General features: G+C 41.4%; 1 protein-coding gene across 2 annotated transcripts in view; it reads right to left on the reverse strand.

Moving 5' to 3' along the window:
• Positions 1-17098, reverse strand: part of EIF2B3 (eukaryotic translation initiation factor 2B subunit gamma) — a 105149-nt gene extending 88051 nt beyond the window's left edge. For both annotated transcript variants that reach the window (XM_050900876.1, XM_050900875.1), the window contains exons 1-3: positions 17052-17098; positions 16703-16851; positions 13884-14023 (exon numbers count right to left, since the gene is read on the reverse strand). In XM_050900876.1, coding sequence (XP_050756833.1) covers positions 13884-14023; positions 16703-16850 — 288 coding nt within the window. In that variant the 5' untranslated portion in view covers position 16851; positions 17052-17098. The remainder of the gene's footprint in view (positions 1-13883; positions 14024-16702; positions 16852-17051) is intronic.
• Between the last annotated feature and the right edge of the window lie 251 nt (positions 17099-17349).

Consider the following 17349-nt stretch of genomic DNA (forward strand, 5'->3'; position numbering starts at 1 on the left):
ATCTCTAATTTGAACAAAAACAGCCTCAAGAAAAAGAGGAAAACAAATGTCAGATTGCATTATAAACAGAAAAGCAGCAAAATATCCACAAGCAGTAGAATCAGCTCCTAACAGAACTGAAGACAGACAAAACATTGATGTTAAATGCTAGAAGTTTCCAATTGCACAGTATTACAGCTGAGACTTCGACAGGAAAAGAAAAAAAAAATCAAGAAATTAGATAGACTCTGTTCCTACACTCAGCCTAAGTTAACACATGCACAAACAGAGAACTTTGCATCACTTCCTGCAGTGTCACCATACAACAGGGGAAAGAGGAACAAGTTATAATTACTGCTGGAATTAAGGCTGAGTTTTATACACAATAGCCTGGAACTTCACCCACATGTTGCATTAACAGTGGGGTTTGTGTGTAATGCTTTTATTATTCTAAAGAGTGGAAAGGCAAAGAACACTTTGGCTGTGGGCAAGCGTTTTGATTGCTTGTTAGCATGCTCCAGGCAAAGTCAAAGATACCTCCTAGCAATTGCATTACTCACTGCTCTTCAGATCAGAAACTTACATCCAAGCCTTTAGAGAATCCCTTTTTATCTGTCTCCATTAAGAGTCCTCCAATTTCCACACCTGTGACCTCTTTGAAGCTCTATGGCTGTTGCTGTAACTGGAGCAGGGAATCTCATTTATTTTTTTATGTCTGTAGAATCTTGTTAGCTACCAACTGAAATGGCTGCCTTTGGCTGGGAATTCCCACTCTGCTTTTGTAGTGTCCTTGACAGCAAGATTCAGAAGAAAATCATGATTTAGTACTTTGTTAGCAGACATGAAGCATTTACCTACTGTGCACTCACCCTGCAGCAGCAAGTTTGCTGTAGACCAGCACCTTCATAACTCTTCTAAGGACAGAGGGCAGTGGAGACACAGGATGTCCCTCAGTCTGAAATCCAGCAGCAACCTCTCCACATTAAAAGATGGAAGAAACTTTTTTTTTTTTGAAAGACAGCATGTAACGTAAAAGAGGCTTCTTTTTTTCTTTAAAAAAAAAAAAAAAGAAAACAGAAAAGTCTAATGTGGGAGCCAAGGGAGTCTCTTCTAATTTCTTGGATGGCCCTGAATTCATCAGGTGAGGATATCTTAAGGCAATGTGAATGCCTTCACATACGTAACCTGTCAGCATCACTGTTTATCTTCTCAAAGAAAGCTGGAAGAAAGATGCCAGAAGCTGGGGAGGAGACTTAACCCCGGTCCCATCACATGGCTCATCCTATGTGTTATATCAGATGGGATCATACAATGAAAACACCATTTTAGGTTATCTTTGTATCTCAAAAGCTACCATCCAAAATCAATATTTTTTAATTTACATACATATAAGCTAGGAACAGGAAAGATATTCAAGCCCGGAAGGCATCCTGTCTCCTCCCAGGAGGAAGTCTCGTTACCTATTGCTCAAACTGACACATGGGGTGGAAAAGGGTAATTTACAGTTATCAGCAACCAAAACCAGAAGTTTAGAGATGAACACAAGTTCATAAGCTTATTAAGAATGTTTTCAAAGCAGGACATTGATATTATGACACTTACTGAACTGTAAAACTTCTGGTCTGGAACATAAGCTTTGCAATCCACCTTTTCCTCTGGCTCCGACTAATACAATTTTGTCCTACTTACACAGTATTCCAAAAATCATTTTCCCAGCTTCCTCTTCCAACCATATCACCCTTCTTCACTGGTTCCATTTTCTGTCACATCAAGCACAAGTTGTTTACCCTCGTTTTAATAGCCTATCCCTTCCACTTGCCATGCACTTACCAAATCTACTTCTGCCTTACATCAATAAAGGATGCCAGCTCTATTACCTACTTGTATCTTCTCAAGGACGTGCGTTTAGGCTCTGCTGTCTTTTTTTTTTTTTTTTTTAGTAAAAGAAATCTGCTACCCTTACACTTACAGAAAACTGACAATTATCAGGCTATTAGTATGCTGGGGCACCGGACTGATACACTGACACATATTATCCTGTCTTGCTAGGCTCTCTCATTTGTCTGAGGTCAGGCATCATCTCCTGGGTTTATGTCCAGATCCTAAGCATGCCACAGAGGAGACTGTTTTTCCCCCACCTGAAGGCATCCAGAAAGTGTGCACCGTCACTCATGAGAACCATGCCTGCTAAAGCTCAGGGGAGCACCCCATAACCCAGGCCCTGAATTCACCAGTTCACAGAGGGTGAGCCTGGCAAGCTAAATTCTCCCCTGGCCCAACACACTGCACGAACAGATCCCTTCTTCACAGGCAGGAGAACTCCAGAAACAAATGGCGCTCTCCTCGTCACTCCTATTCCTGGAAGGCAGGTTTCCAGGACTACCTGGACAGCAGCACTACCAGACCTGCTGCGCAGCTGATCTTGGACTCTGCCTCACATGAACAGAAAGGAGAACGCCGCAGTCAGGCTCCAATCTCAACAGCAGTGGCGCAGCAGGCTTGCTGCCAAAGCCCAGAGCTCAAGCCCAGGCTTAACACTCAATGTAAGCAGAGCCTTAGGCAGTCAGGTGCTGTAGTCATACAAACAATAATAATAAAAAGTAGTCCTAATGGAGTTCAACCGGCTCAACTTATTGAAGGGAAAGATGGCCTTTGCCCACAGCCCACAATTACCTAAACAGCAGATCTCTCAGCAATACAACAAAAAGCAGGCACAACTGGATTCAGTGGCTAGAAATCAGTGTTCAGCATAGAAATAAAAGGCAAAGTGGTTTAAGAGGGAGAATAAGTATAATCTGGAATAAAATACCAAAGGATATAATAGACTCTTCATCTACTAGAATGTATGAATAAAGCCTTGCTATCTTTCAGAAACACATTCACTAAGTCATAAGTTTTGGGGCTAACAGCCCTAATTACCATGTGCAAATTCCCATACAGACTAGAGGAGCATAATGGTTCGTTACAGTCTCAAACCAGACTATAAATGAAAACCAAGACATATATAGCATGTGTGCTCAGGAATCACTCTGCCATCTCACAGCTAGTATCAGCATGATCTTAAGTTTAAAAAATGGTGTGAAACTCTTTCCAAGGTCAAATCAAGTCATTACACAAAACCCAGTTTCAACTCTGCTCCAAGAGAAAACCCAAATGCTAATCTGCTTTGCAAAGCACAGGCTCCGTGAAACACAGCTCAATGGTATTGCTACTTTGTACTAGCCTGCACTGAACTGAGTGTCCACTTGCATGAAACCTGATTAGCTTTGTTCAAATGTTGGGGTTTTTTTCCTGTAAAAACTAATCATGCTATATTAAATAAAAGCACTGTTTTGAACCATAGACATGCAATACTATTTTCTCCTCTAGCACCTCTCCAATTTTTCCAGTGATACTTGGTCTGCAGCAACTGCTGCTGTAAGAAAAATGTTATGAAAACTTGAAGACCTCCACTGCTTTTTCCAGCACTATTAGTCTACATCCAGAATTTTCACCATCTTCCCAAAGGAGCTAACAGAATTTATACTACAGAAGAATGCCTAAATTTGCTTCAAGAAAATCCGAGTACACAATTGTTCCCCTTTTCAGCACAGAACCAAGGAAAAAGAAAAAACAGGTAACCTACATGGATTTCCCAGTTAACATAACATGACAAAAATGCAAAATTAAATTCCAGGCATCCTACAAGTCCACTGATCTTCACCATGGCTTTCACCAAATTAAACAGTGACAGAAAACCAGTGCTGAGCAAAGTGACAGTCTCTGGGATAGTCTGTGCTGTTCAGAGCACCACCTTCCTATTATCAATGTCATACTAGTGTACCAGGCTGCAAAAACAGACACAGAGAAAAACCCTCTCTAGCGCAGTAACTCCATGGGTTGCCGTTTGGCATCTACTCTCTCCCACATTCCCCAATAACTGTAACTATGTACTTAGGTTAACACGCAATCGTGTTTAATCTAAACAACTCCATTTTCTCTTTCAAGGGATGAATACTCACTGAGGAATATCACCTGCAACAGGGTAACTGTGACAGCTGTACAGCCCACAATTGCCATGAAAAGCCTCAACCTCCTATGAGGGAACAGCTGTTAAGATCCACACATGGGGAAAATACACAAGTAGAAATCATGCAGGCTAGAAACAAAGTAAAAAGGCTGCGGACAGCAAGGAAGGAATGTTATTCCAGAAAAATGTACAAATAGCCTGTGAATGTCTCCTTGCAAGTATCACCCTACCTGAAGCCAGGGAGGCCTTGAGTCGGGGGGAAGGCCAAGGACATTGGAGATTACAAGCAAAAACTTATTAAAACATCAGACCAGATGGTGACTTAACAGTCAAAACAAGGACATCTTTGAGGAACACCAAACGGAGCCCTACACAACTCCTCCTGCTTTGTGGAGTCCAGGGTGGCACAGACATCAGTGATGCCTTCACGCTGCCCTTCATGTCCTCACCTAGGCATGGGTGACAGTTACGTCTTCAAGGCTCATATGTGGCACAAGGCTTTGCCCCCTCTCCACTGACAGCACCAAGGAAAAATGGCAGCTGGAGGACACTGACTAACTTTTTTCCCCACACTCTTAAAATCTTACTCTCTCTTTGGAAATAAAATAAGATGCACAAATTAATTTCACACAGACTTTTCATTTCTTTGAACATTCATCACAGAATGACTTTTTAAAACTATAAACTTGAGTTTGACTTATTAATGTAAAAGGCTTCCTACGCCTGATAAAATGAGCTGATAATAAAGGACGTTTAACTCTTCTTTGCCTTCATGTGTCCATGAAAGTGTTGTTAAAGACAAAAAGTGCAAAATGTTTTTTGAGATTACCTTTACTAAAGCTGTAATTTTCCCTCAACACATAGCACAGTAAGTTATTTACACAAGAAGACTGTATATACTTTAAATAGGGAAAATGAAGGATGATTTACAAAAATGAACACTAACTTCTATTTACTCCCAAAAAATGAAAACTAGTGGCAGCTTATAAAAACAGGAAAAGATTTTTACCAGGATGCTTTTAAACAAATTATTTCAGCTATATACATGTGCAAAGAACTTACTATGTCAGCAACTAGAATGGGCTGAATTTGTGTAATTCATCAGAAACCACATGGGATCTAGATGACAACATATACTGTAATACAGGAGAAATCCTGACAATTAACTTCTACATGGAAACAAGAGGTATTGGTTAACATAATGAGCATAGGCCTTGAGTTGCCAGGAGCATGAAAAGGATAAGGACATGCAGTGGGAAATGCAACAATTAAAACTTACAGGCATCTCAGGTCTGTCAAAGACTCTTCTTGCAAAACACCTAAGGTTTTGCCTGCATGTACAATGGAAGGCATCCTCTTTAGCTGACAACACGCAGAATAGCAAATGCCCTAATAACCATTCTTGATCCTAACCTTCAGAGCTAATTGCCTCATTCAAACTTCTGGTGTTTTAGCCCTGATCCATAGTAAACCCTGGCAGCAAAATAATTAATTTAATTAGCTACATTCTTCTAAAGCTGAGTAACTTTAAAAAAAAAAGAAAACCAACACGAAAAACCTAACAACCAACAACTGTTGAATTCTCTAACTCTTACCCTGCCAGGAAAAATAAAGATCAGAGCAAAGTCCTGAACACATTCATCAAGCACACAGTCAGGCAGTGCTATATCATTCCCCCCAGCAACGTCGCCAGCCTGAGCACCTGCCAGTATTGCTGCTTTCTACTAAGACAATCAGCTGTGCTTTGGGAATGGGACTTGGGCATGCAATCCATAATAAATTTTGCCCAGTGCCTCAGTGGTGGCAGCTTTCAATCAGCGGTAGAGAAGGAAACAAGATGCTACATACCCTGTGAGCTGCCATCTGATACATCTGCTTTTCCCACGCAGCACTAACAACATTATGAAAGGCAGGATCAGAAAAACCGGCAAGACAGCAACTTTTATTTGCATTTTAGACACTCAAGTAAAGAGTATTTTCTTTCAGGTCTGCTGGAAAAAACTGATTAAATTCTTTTTACTATTTCGAAAAAGATAAACAGAGTATTTAGTTAAGTCTTGCTCACAGAGAGAGACAGACCTTGTCTCTTACAAATGAATTTCGTTTGTTTTTTTTATTTCCACTGACAGTACAAAAAAATACATAACTATATATTATGGGAACTGAAGTTTTTCTTTCCATGCTCACCAAACTCTGCTCAGCTGTACCAAAAGGATTCAGATTCCACCTTCCAGCCATTACAGCAAGCTTACTTACATCATGTGTTTGGAAAGGAGATTTTTCAACAGAGGAAGCGAAGCGCTTAGCCATGCCGTCCAAGACTCCACGGATCAGTGACCCTCAGCAGCATACAGACCACCACCGTGACATCACACTTTCCACAACATGGCTCCCAAAGATGCACATACCAAGAGAATCTGGAGTTTCAATCTTTGTTTATTTGTTCAAAGAAAGTTGGTTTTTCTTTTTCTTTTTGGTAGCTTTTTAGGGTTTGTTTTGCTTTGCTTTTTAAGAGCTGTATTACTTTCAAATCTTACTTTTTGAAACTGAGAAAACCAGGTGGACCACCTGAGATGAAACATTTCACACGCAAGCACTCACCAGTGATAGCAGCAGAAGACATGCTGATTAATTCACACCATATTAGTCAGGGCTTCCATTAACACAACTAAGGGCTCATCAACGAAGGAAAATGTGAAATTGTTCCATTGCTGTTACTCTGCTGGAACACCACATTTTAATCACTGGCTGGAGTATAGTTGAGCGACACAAGGGAGAGAAATGCTTAACAGAAGATGAAAATAATATAGACTCAGTGAAGACAAATGCTTGATCCAGGCACACCCAATCCACCTCCTGCTTCAGCCTGAAACACAGATTCATGATTTAACCAGGTTTCTCAACCTGCTGCCTGGAGAGGCCCCAGCCTGGGAGGTGGCGCCAGACACCAGCTGCGTGGGTCTGGTAAAATTTGGCACAGGAAACAAAATGGTCAAATATTAGAGATGCCTAAATTTCAGAGGAACTCATTTGTAAACTACAGTGACACCCTCCGCCTTTTTTTTTTCCTTCCATCAACAATAATCTACAACCCACAAAAAGGTCTGCAGCAGTATGATGAATGGTACAAGCAGGTGGTCACAGAAACACAGTTCTCAAAGGGGTTTCCTGAGTCAGAGTTTAGCCTCCTGCCATTCCAGGTATCACATTACTTAGTTTATTTAAAAAAAAAAAAAACAACCAACCCACAAACCAACAAACAAACATTAAAAACACAACAAAACCCAAGCTTCTCCCTCTAGTATAAAGTCAGGGGATTTTTGTCTTGATTACTCCTCCTGGAAGGTTGTTTCACAATCCTATTCTGCTCTGATTAAAACCTTTCTGTAATTTTCAGCCTATGTTTTCCCATAGCAAATTTAAACCCCATTATATTCCACTCTGAATATCTTATCTCCTCTTCGTTTGTTCCACATTTGAGGCATTTGAGTTCCACACCTGTGCAGTATTCCAGGCAAAAAATCTTCCCATTGTCTTAAGCAATAGTATTGATTTCTCATCTCTACCATAAAAAAAACTTTACCTGATACATTCTAGTCTTGCATTTACCTTTCCTTCCTCTATCAGAGTGGCTGCTCACCATCACCCTATTTCAACTAGTACATTCTGAGACATTGCAATTTACTCTTGGGCTCCTAGCTCCTATTACAATTTCTTGTTACTAATCCCCAAAATCATGAGTTCTGTGTTACCAATCAAAGTCTTAACACTATTACTGTCCTATAACATGGCAGGTCATGGCACGTATATTTTGCATACTGGTCCTGTGAATCATCCAAAGGAGGTCTACTAAACTGCAAGAGAAGGCCTTTAAGAATGGTAGTAGAAGTCAAATAAATGAGGACATAAATCTGGACTGAAGAAGTCACAGAGCAACATACTGGAGGGGATAACCCCACTAAAAAGCCCCAATGGACGTACCAGAAGACATTACATTATGACTTGAAAAAAGTGTGTCCACTAACACCAGCTACGGAGGAAAAGCCTCCCTAAGTGAGCCAGGCGATTTCATTACATAAAATTTCAAGAGACATCAAAATAAGTTAACTTTTAAAAAGGCAGTTTACTGCCCACAATTATGGAAAAAAAAAATCACCACTGAAAGATGAGCTGCCTATAAAACAAAACTGCATCATCATCCTCTACCACAGCATGCAGCAGACAGCACTCGCATCTCTTCTCTTGCTAGAAAGCGTATCAGATATCACCACTGAAACTGTTAAGACTCTTACTAATTTCCCTATTATTCAGACTGACCTCATCTGAATGCTCCAGCCAGTGCTGCTTACCAATGAAAACCAGAAACAAGGACTAGTGATCGTTACTGAGGAGAAAGCAATTATACACGATTTAAAAAAAAGAAAAACCACAACTCTTACAGAGACCCCCTTCCACACTGCTCCAGGCAGTTAGCAAGCTTTGGATGCTAAATAAAAATAAATAAAAACAGGAACATGGAAGTTATCAAGTTACACCTTAGCACCTGCTCTGTCACACCTGTAACATCATCCTTAGTTTACAGCAGCATGCTGAACATACTGTTTTACTAAAAATGCCAAACACTGATCTCCTTTAAAAACCCTTTAATCTTGAAGTACCATGTGTGAGGAAAATTAAAGACAAATCCAGAGCAAGTTTAGTGTTTTCTCTTCATCTATGGAAGAGGTATTCGGTTGTTCATGGTCAGGGCTAGATTAAGCCATATTTACATCCAAATTGTTTGCTCATTTGTCCCTAATGAAAGTTTACCCTTTAGAGAATCTGACTCTTAAGAAAGCAAATTATTTCTTCCCCCTTACAAATTCTACAGGCTCCTTAGCAAAGCATGCAAAGGCTATGTGCCTCCTATGCCTGTAATGGATGAAACAGTGACCAGTAACAGCCTAAGTGATTGATGAAGTAGGAAAGATATCTTAAGCGAGCAGAATCAAAAAGTGACAGGAAAAAAAAAATGGATGTGGAAAATGAGATTTCATGAAGGAGACAGTCTGATTTACATTTCATACAAATATAATTTTTTACACCTATGCTAACTAATTTTTTTTATTTCAAGTACTCCCTGACAGGTCAAAAATATTCTTTAATGCAAATAATAGATTAAGACAATAGCAACATGGCTCCAATCAAAGCAGGAGACTAAAACATATGCCCTTCAGAGACAAAGGAAAGCGTGTACTAATGTACATTGGATGAGGTAGTATTTACCTATTACAGACTTAGAGAGAGCTGACACTGTTATTTAATCTATAAAAATAATTTTCTGAAGTTTCAAAGTAATTATTGACAATGATTCTTGAAAACAGACATGAACATACAGTAATAATTAAAAAGTTCGACATAAAGATACTGGATTGAATAAATTGCATGAGAGTACTGCTGTAACAGATTTGGAACCTAAGGAAATAACTGCTTGATTCATTGCTTGTTACAATCCATCAAAGTTGCTAGGTTTATCATAGCTCTTCGTTGTCTTCAAGAGATTTAGTGAAAGGTTTTTTCCACTACTTTGCACAGCTTTTCAAATGCTGACAGGCACGCAGTCAAGGAAATCCATGGTAGTGCCTCTTTTTGTGTCCTGTAAGTCTCGCTGGACCTGTCTCACTTCCATGCTGCAGGTAAGGCAATAACCCAAAAACTACGGAAGTTTTCACTAAATAAATCACTTCAGAATTACTCTAGTATAATTGCATATGCAAACAATTGAAAGAAAATTGAAGTCAGAAGGCATTTAAAATAAATAAATAATATTGATGTTCCTGTAATGAATTTACTCAGCTACAGAAGCAGACCGTCATCTTCCAAAATACATTAAATTCCTCTATATACCATGCTTTTGCCAAGGCCCCATCTGGAAGAGGGGAGCTCTCTTCACTCTTCATGACCAGGGAAGGTCATCAATCCAAACCTACAGGCATGGAAGGCTGGCTTGTTTCTCTGTGTAGGCTAGATCATGAGGTGACAGAGACCTGTAAACAACCCTATGGTGGTAAAGCTGCAGTTTCAACAAGAGCATTATTATACCCTCAACTGTGAGTCTACCATGTTCTACCATTTCCAATCCTATATATAAATGAGAAAAGAATTAAGCTTTTGCAGCTTCGCTTTCATTTTTGTATTCTGAAAAGCCATTCGTTATCAGTCCTGCAAAAGATGAGCAGAAAACTAGGAACTTAAAGGGCCAAAAGAATAAAACTGACAGTGATATGAAAAGTATATCAACAAACAAAGACTGGACATTAAAATGATAGCCATAGAAACTGCCATAAGGCACACAGACTATAGCAGGATCCTGAAACCAACAGCATTCTAGGGAAATGCTGGGATTGTCCACAGGAGAGCAATTAAAGGATCTGATCAATAGTTGTCACAAAGTCCTCAAACAAATTGTTTTCATATCCCTGTATAAAACAAAACATTTAAGAAATAAATGAGTAACTCCTATACCCACTTTTTGCTTTTTGACAACATCATTTTAAGTGCTGGACTTAGTGCAAAACATTGATAAGCGTCATATTACCCAATCAAAAAATAATATTAACACAGGCAAAAAAAAAAAAATCCCTATCAGTTTCTACTTCATATGCTGCAAAATGATTTTTCAGTTACTTACATTTAGACCAACTCATTCCCAAACTGCGGACCTTTTTAAAGTCATAGTCTAACACACACTGAAAAAACCACAACACTCGTAATTCAGAAATTGGACTGCAGCTCTACTGAAGTTTCTATTTCGGTAGTTTCCATTTAAACCAGCTTCAACTTGTGTTTAATCTCTTGTCCTGCTAGCTTTTTCAAGGTAGGGAAACAGAGTATGCAATATGCACACAGTATAGAAAGATGATCTTATGCACGAAACGATGAGAGATTGGAGACAGATGTCCAGTTTCCAGTACTGTTATGAATCTCTTTAATGATCCTAGGTAAATTACTTCACCTCGTTAAGCATAAGTTCTCAGTTGTAGAGTTGTGAAGACAAACTGGTTAATGGTGTTAGCTATTCAGACCCCAAAATTGAATGTTTAAAAAAACAAACAAACAAACAAAACAACCCACCACACAAGTCAACTAAAGAACTACTGGTAAAGAACAGGCCAGACTGACACCCAGGCCTAGGAACACAGGAAGTGGAACTTATGGGACCAAGTTCTCTGTTGTTCCTTACTTCTCAAGCAGGTGCCTTTAGGAATCAAGTTTAGCATATCTTTATTGTGTGAAGGATCCAAGAAAAGGATACATTCAGACTTGTAATGAACATAAAAACCCTAATGAAGCTGCTACCTTGTCAATCAGGTGTAGGCTGAGACAGCCAAAAATAACAGGAAGAGTTCCAGTAGAGCAAAGAGCACGCATCTACTATATCAACTCTTGAAGTAAAGATATAAAAAAAATCCTGTGTGTGTAGAGTGGGCGAACAGCAAACAAAAACTTGAACAGGCTTCCTTTGCTCTCATGAACTTCTGAACAACCAAGAAAGAGTAAGACTGGTGGAGTCAGCTGCGTGTTACTGTGAACCGAGACAGTCAGTCTTACCTGCCCCCAAAAATGCCAGCACCAAAAAGTGATAAACAACAATGCAAACTACCTTCCCTCAGCCCATACAGGCTTTGCATGTATGTATTCTCATGCTACTACTGAATGCAATTCTGTAAATCTAATCTCGACATCTAATCTTCAAAGTATCAAGCTTCATTAACCAAGGTGCAACACAACAAAAAGGCCTGCAACTGCAGGCATAGCAAGCAGCAATGCTGTGCTAGTGGAACTCCCTCAGACAAATGCTAGACAAGGCAGCAAGTCATGAGATTTTATGCTTTAGAGTGGTCCAACATTTATGCACATCTCAGAATTTGTGATCAGGAGTTCAGCTACCCTTAGATGTATTTCTTACTGTGCATTTATAATCTTGGCTTTACTCCCTGTCACTTGCATTGCACACAAGCAAGTTGTCTATACTGTGTCACGTTACCTCGTTTTTATTGAGCATACTTGCTCTTCTATCTGTGGGAAATTAACTCAATTTGTGACAACTAAGTTTCAGCAACCAGTTTAAACGTCACATCAGACTTTTGGTGTGGGTTGCAAAAAGCCTGCCAGAAAACTGTGGCCACAAGCAGCAGTTGTTTTCACCAGGGAAACTCATTCTTCAGCAAGATCCCTCTCCCACTACACCGCAGACATAGCCAACATACAGCAGCTTTTCAGCTACCTCTACTGTGTAGTTCTCTCACCTATATCACACAGGAGAGGGTATACCCTGTAAGAGGTGTACCAGTGGTATGCATTTACTAGGGGAATGACTCCAAAATACACAGTGCAGCAATCTACTCAAGAACTTAGTATAGGCTTATTTCAAATAAGAGACCACTTTGTCCTCTCTGGCCAGACAAGCAAGACATGGAATAAAAAGGGCAGAAGCAGTTGCTGCCATTCATACACAGCAGTTGACTGAAGAAAAGTTGTGTGTTTTTCAGTTCTACCTCACATCTTCTCTAAGCCTTTTTTCTGAAAAATAAACAGAAGATCAACACTGCCGCCTCTGAAGACACAGCCTATTTTCTTACCCCCCCATGCTTTACTGTTGTCTCCCAGGCCTCCCCCTAAGCAAGCTTGCCTGGATTACCAAAAAGAGGGAAACCCAGACAGCCAGACTGATCGCTCTGATCAGGCAATAAAACTATTAAGGTCAGGGTCACAATTTGCAGTGCAGAGATACTTCCTTACTGCATGCACATATTGAAAAAATACTGCCAAACTGAGTTATGACAGAGCACGATTCTCCACATGACAGAAACATTCAGTTAAGTTAAACTGATTTTGTTGATTTTGCTTTTCCTTTTTATATCTTCTCTTTACCCTCTAAATTATTCTAGTCTGTGCATTAACCCCTTGCAGAATCTCTCTCATGCCACCTAGACACCCAGATTTGCCTGGAAAGTTTCATCTTGTCTCAACTGGAATCTTTCTCTTGGGAGTACACAGCCTGTTATACTGCAGTTTATTACCTTCAAAAAGAGCCTGAAGACAAAAAGACACCTCAGGACTTAAACAGTTCATTGATGTTCTATTGCAACCTTTATTTAAGCAGCCAATTTGGCTAAAATGGCCTAAACAGACAGGGAACAAATCAGAAAGATTAAGTGTATGACAATGACAAAACCAAAATTCCATCCCAGATCGTGGTAAGAGCTCCGAGCAGCATTTCTGCCTTACATGGGAGTATTCTAATTGTGCAGCTGGAAATTAAAATTCTACAAACAGGCATTTTATTAGAACAGCAGCCCTTTATCACACTTGGGCACTGTGTATCAAAGAGCTTACCATATGACCAAGCCAGCAAAAGCATAGGAAAAGCAGAAAACTGAAGCACAGAGCAAGTCACTTGTCTAATGGCGCAGGCAAGCCTGCGGCAGGGCCAAGAACTGAACATAAACTTCCTTACATATTGGTGTATTGCCTAAGCTAAGACGACAATGAACATTTGTGCAGAACAACTTCCCCAAGCACTATATGGACAACAGCTATCACACATCATATGAAAAATTGTATAAACAAATACAATCTTTTAATTAACCTGCCAGAAAGCTAACACTGACTAAGAAGCAGCCAGTGCCCAGCCTGGATCTCCTCCAGCCTTCCTAGCTGTCAATTCTAGTCATTTAGGGTCTTTGTTTGAGTTCCCCCATGAGGTGACCTTTACAAAATTCAGCTCTTCTGAAGATCAGGAAATTCAGTTACCTGCAATATCATTACATGGGACAGCTCTTAAAGCACAATGAAAAAAAATATTATTCTAAACAAATGTTTTCCAGTCAAATTCAATAAAAGACAGTAATACCTTAATTTTCTGGTGAATATGCCTCAGTGAATCTGCTGTACCCATGTCCATGTTGTCACTGATGCACACAAAATCCAGCTTCATTTTTGTGTCCAAGTTCAACACCTTTTGGATTTCCTTCCTTGTAATCACAATGACCTCTAGGACAGAGGAAAATGGGATGAGATCAAGCAGGAAAAAAAAAAAATTAATCACAAATAGGATACACTCACGTTTTATTTGCAAAGGCTGATGGAACTGTCAAAAGGCTTGAGTAACATAACTGGATTCTACAACAAACCAAGCTCTTTTGGCAATAGTAACTTTTGAAGAAGAGAATTAAACTCCTAATGAATACGAAAAAAATATCTCCTACTTTGTGTGGGTGGAGGTTGCTACTGAAAGAGACACATGCATGTAAGTGGCATGAGTTAGCAAGAGAGAACAGAAACGTCTTCTATCATTAGCGAGCAACCTCAAACCATATGTCCTCAAGCAGACCAATAAGACCCTGCATTAATGTCACCAACACTTCAGACCTTTGTCTTTTGCCCACCCTGATCCTGCATAATCCTCTGTGGACAACACCACCAACCACAGTATTACAATACAACGGTTAAACTATTTCTCAGCACCAGCTTGGCAAGAAAGTGGAGTACTATGCGAGCAACAAACTCATTCCATCTACAAAAGAAAAAAGGTAAACGCATATTTGAAGGATATCAACAGTGGCATGAAAGCATATTTTCCAAAATTAAGAATGTGAGAGCAGAAGCTCTGCAAAGAAAAGACTGAGAAAACAAAACAGCAAGAAACCTTTTCCCCTGGCCTCAAGAACTGGAAGAAAAACCAACAGTCAAATGCTCAAATTAAAATATCCCACTCACCCCAAAACCCCAACACCATAACATCATATTCCACATGGAATTTTAACAGAGAAGTATGGGAAATAATACAGCCCTCAGCCTAGGAAGTTCCTGTGGTAAGATGAAAACACACTAAGAATAAATCTGTATCAATCAAAACTGAACTCATCCTGAATCTGTTAACAGAAAAGAGGAAGGAACTGTAAACATGAGAATTGTGTGGCAGTTTGGTACCAGAGATATGGGAGGGCTCCTCTCCCGCTCCCATACCGAATGCCAGCTTGGATTCAAAACAGGCTAAAGAACCTAGAGAAAGGGATTGAAAGCACACCTGGAATTAGGCAAAGAAGTAACCAATGAAGAAGGAACTGGTGTCAGGTGGAAGTGGTAAGCCCACACAGTTCAGTGTAAATTTGGTGAGCTGGACAAAGGTCTCCTAAATATTAGAGGAGATGAAGCACTTGCCATTAGGACAAAAGGGACGCAGTGAATCAGCCTGTGGAACACCTACTTACTAACATAAGCAAGTATGAGGAACTAAAGTCTCATGTAATACTTAATAAAAGTTATGATCCAGGGAGAGAATTCATGCCACTGAAGTATTAACGCAGAAACGTATAGCTTGGTTAGCGGGCAGAAGCAAGAGAGCAGCAGGAAGGTGGCAGCTTGCTTACTGAATCTGCATATACAACCCTGCACATCCAAATTTTCGTAGGGGATACATAAGCTGAAGAGCTATGTGTGAGAAAGAAGAAAGATCTGACCGTAACACTACCTACTAGTGGTCAAGAGCATCAAGTGGAAATGGTTATTTATGAGTAGTTAAGGAGCCACACAAAGCGCAGTATTGGTTACAGAGAAGCTTTTAGCTACCCATATATCGATATCACAGGATAAAAGTATGATCCTAGCAAAAAAGAGACAGGAGAACAGTCAAAGAAAGTGAACATTCAGAAAGTGGACGTCAACAAACAACAGGCGAAAAACAATTCCAAGGGAAAAAAGTTCTTAAGGATTTCTTAATGAAACAAAATAAAGGCAGAGTCTTAAGTTTTTTCTTTCTTTTGTTCCTTCACACTGAAATAGTAAGAGGCTAACATGAATAATCATGAGCTGATCTTTACATCTTCACAGAAAAAAGCAGCAGTCAGGAAAAAAGCCACAGTCTCAGGATGGAGTACAGTCACAGTCACACGGAGAAGCAAAAACAGAGAAGCAGAAAGGCAAAGGACAAATATACACGTGAAAAAACAGAGACACAAAAGGTGTCAGGAAGAAGTTTTATAAGCAGCAGGGGGAACGCCACAGAAAGATTTGGTCCACCACTCAAAAGGTAAACAAAAACCTAAACCCAGAAAATACTAAAGAACCTCACCATGTACTAAATACTGTTTTAGCGCTCCCATGAAACAAGACCCACAGGTGAGCATTACAAGTCTGCCACTTCCCCCTGCCCTGTTCTATCCAAAACCTAGCACTTGGCTCCACACTGCAACAAGGACTAAATGCCTCAGACAGAGCAAGTAACCCTGAACTTCAGGCCAGACTGAAACAACAAACCAAGAGATATCCCAGGAGAGCTGACACACTTCTCACAGTACTCTCATTAATGATTCAGAGAAAGAAACGAGTGAGAGACTCCCGGTTAACAACACTGGGAAAGACATCAAAGTTGGGAAAAGCATATAGATGGGAAAAGCCTTGGTGAGGGAGAAGAGGGGGAGGGGGGCGCTGGCACAGGAGGCGCAGCCTAGAGTGAAGGAAGGGATGTGACATGGGCCAACAGCATAGCTCCAGTGCAGAGAAGAGATCTCCTGCTAAGGCACCTGCCCCGATTAACAGGGCACCTGCGACAAAACGTTAGAACAAGAGGGGGCGACAAACGGGAGTGGCGGAGGTGACCACGGGAAGCCTGAAGAGACCAGGGTAAGCACGTCGTCTCCACTCCCACACCAAGACACCGTGGTGCCTTACCTTCGAAGCCGGCGCGTTCCAGGAGGTTCAGCGGGTACCAGAGCAGGGGCCGGTTGCCCACCGGGAGCAGCGGCTTCGGGATGCTGGAGGTCAGGTCCATCATACGGGAACCGCCTCCCGCCGCCATCACCACGGCCTGGAACTCCATGCTGCAGAGGGAGCACAGGGGCAGGGCCTCACTCAACCACGGCAGAACCGGGCAGGCCGGGCCGGGCTAAGACCGGTTCGGTTCAACCTGGCCCAACTTTAGCCGCCAGCACTGCTCGCTGGCGTGCGTCGGCTCCCCGCCTCCCGCACACCCCTCACAGCCCGTGCAGAGGCGCCGTGCCTCCCCCCGCCTCGCCGTTACCTCCGCTCTGGCGGCCGCCGGCTCCCAGCGCCTCACTGACAGGACAGGAATGGCGGCGCCGGCGCGCACTGCGCGTGCGCGGGGGAGAGCCGAGTGGCTCGATCACGGACAGCGGCGGTAGAGCGCCGATACGCTCGATCCGCCTCCTCGCCTTGCTGCCATCGGCTCCTCCCGACCAGGGCAGCGAGAAGAACACCGAGAGAAGGATCCTGGGCTGCGGAGCGCCGAGTCATGGATCCCTGCCCGGCCGCAGGAGGGGCTCGGCGGCACAGCGCCCCCAGGCGGCCGGAGGGGGGGC

The sequence above is a fragment of the Gymnogyps californianus genome, chromosome 8, assembly GCF_018139145.2.
Source record: "Gymnogyps californianus isolate 813 chromosome 8, ASM1813914v2, whole genome shotgun sequence".
NCBI classification, from domain to species: Eukaryota; Metazoa; Chordata; class Aves; order Accipitriformes; family Cathartidae; genus Gymnogyps; species Gymnogyps californianus.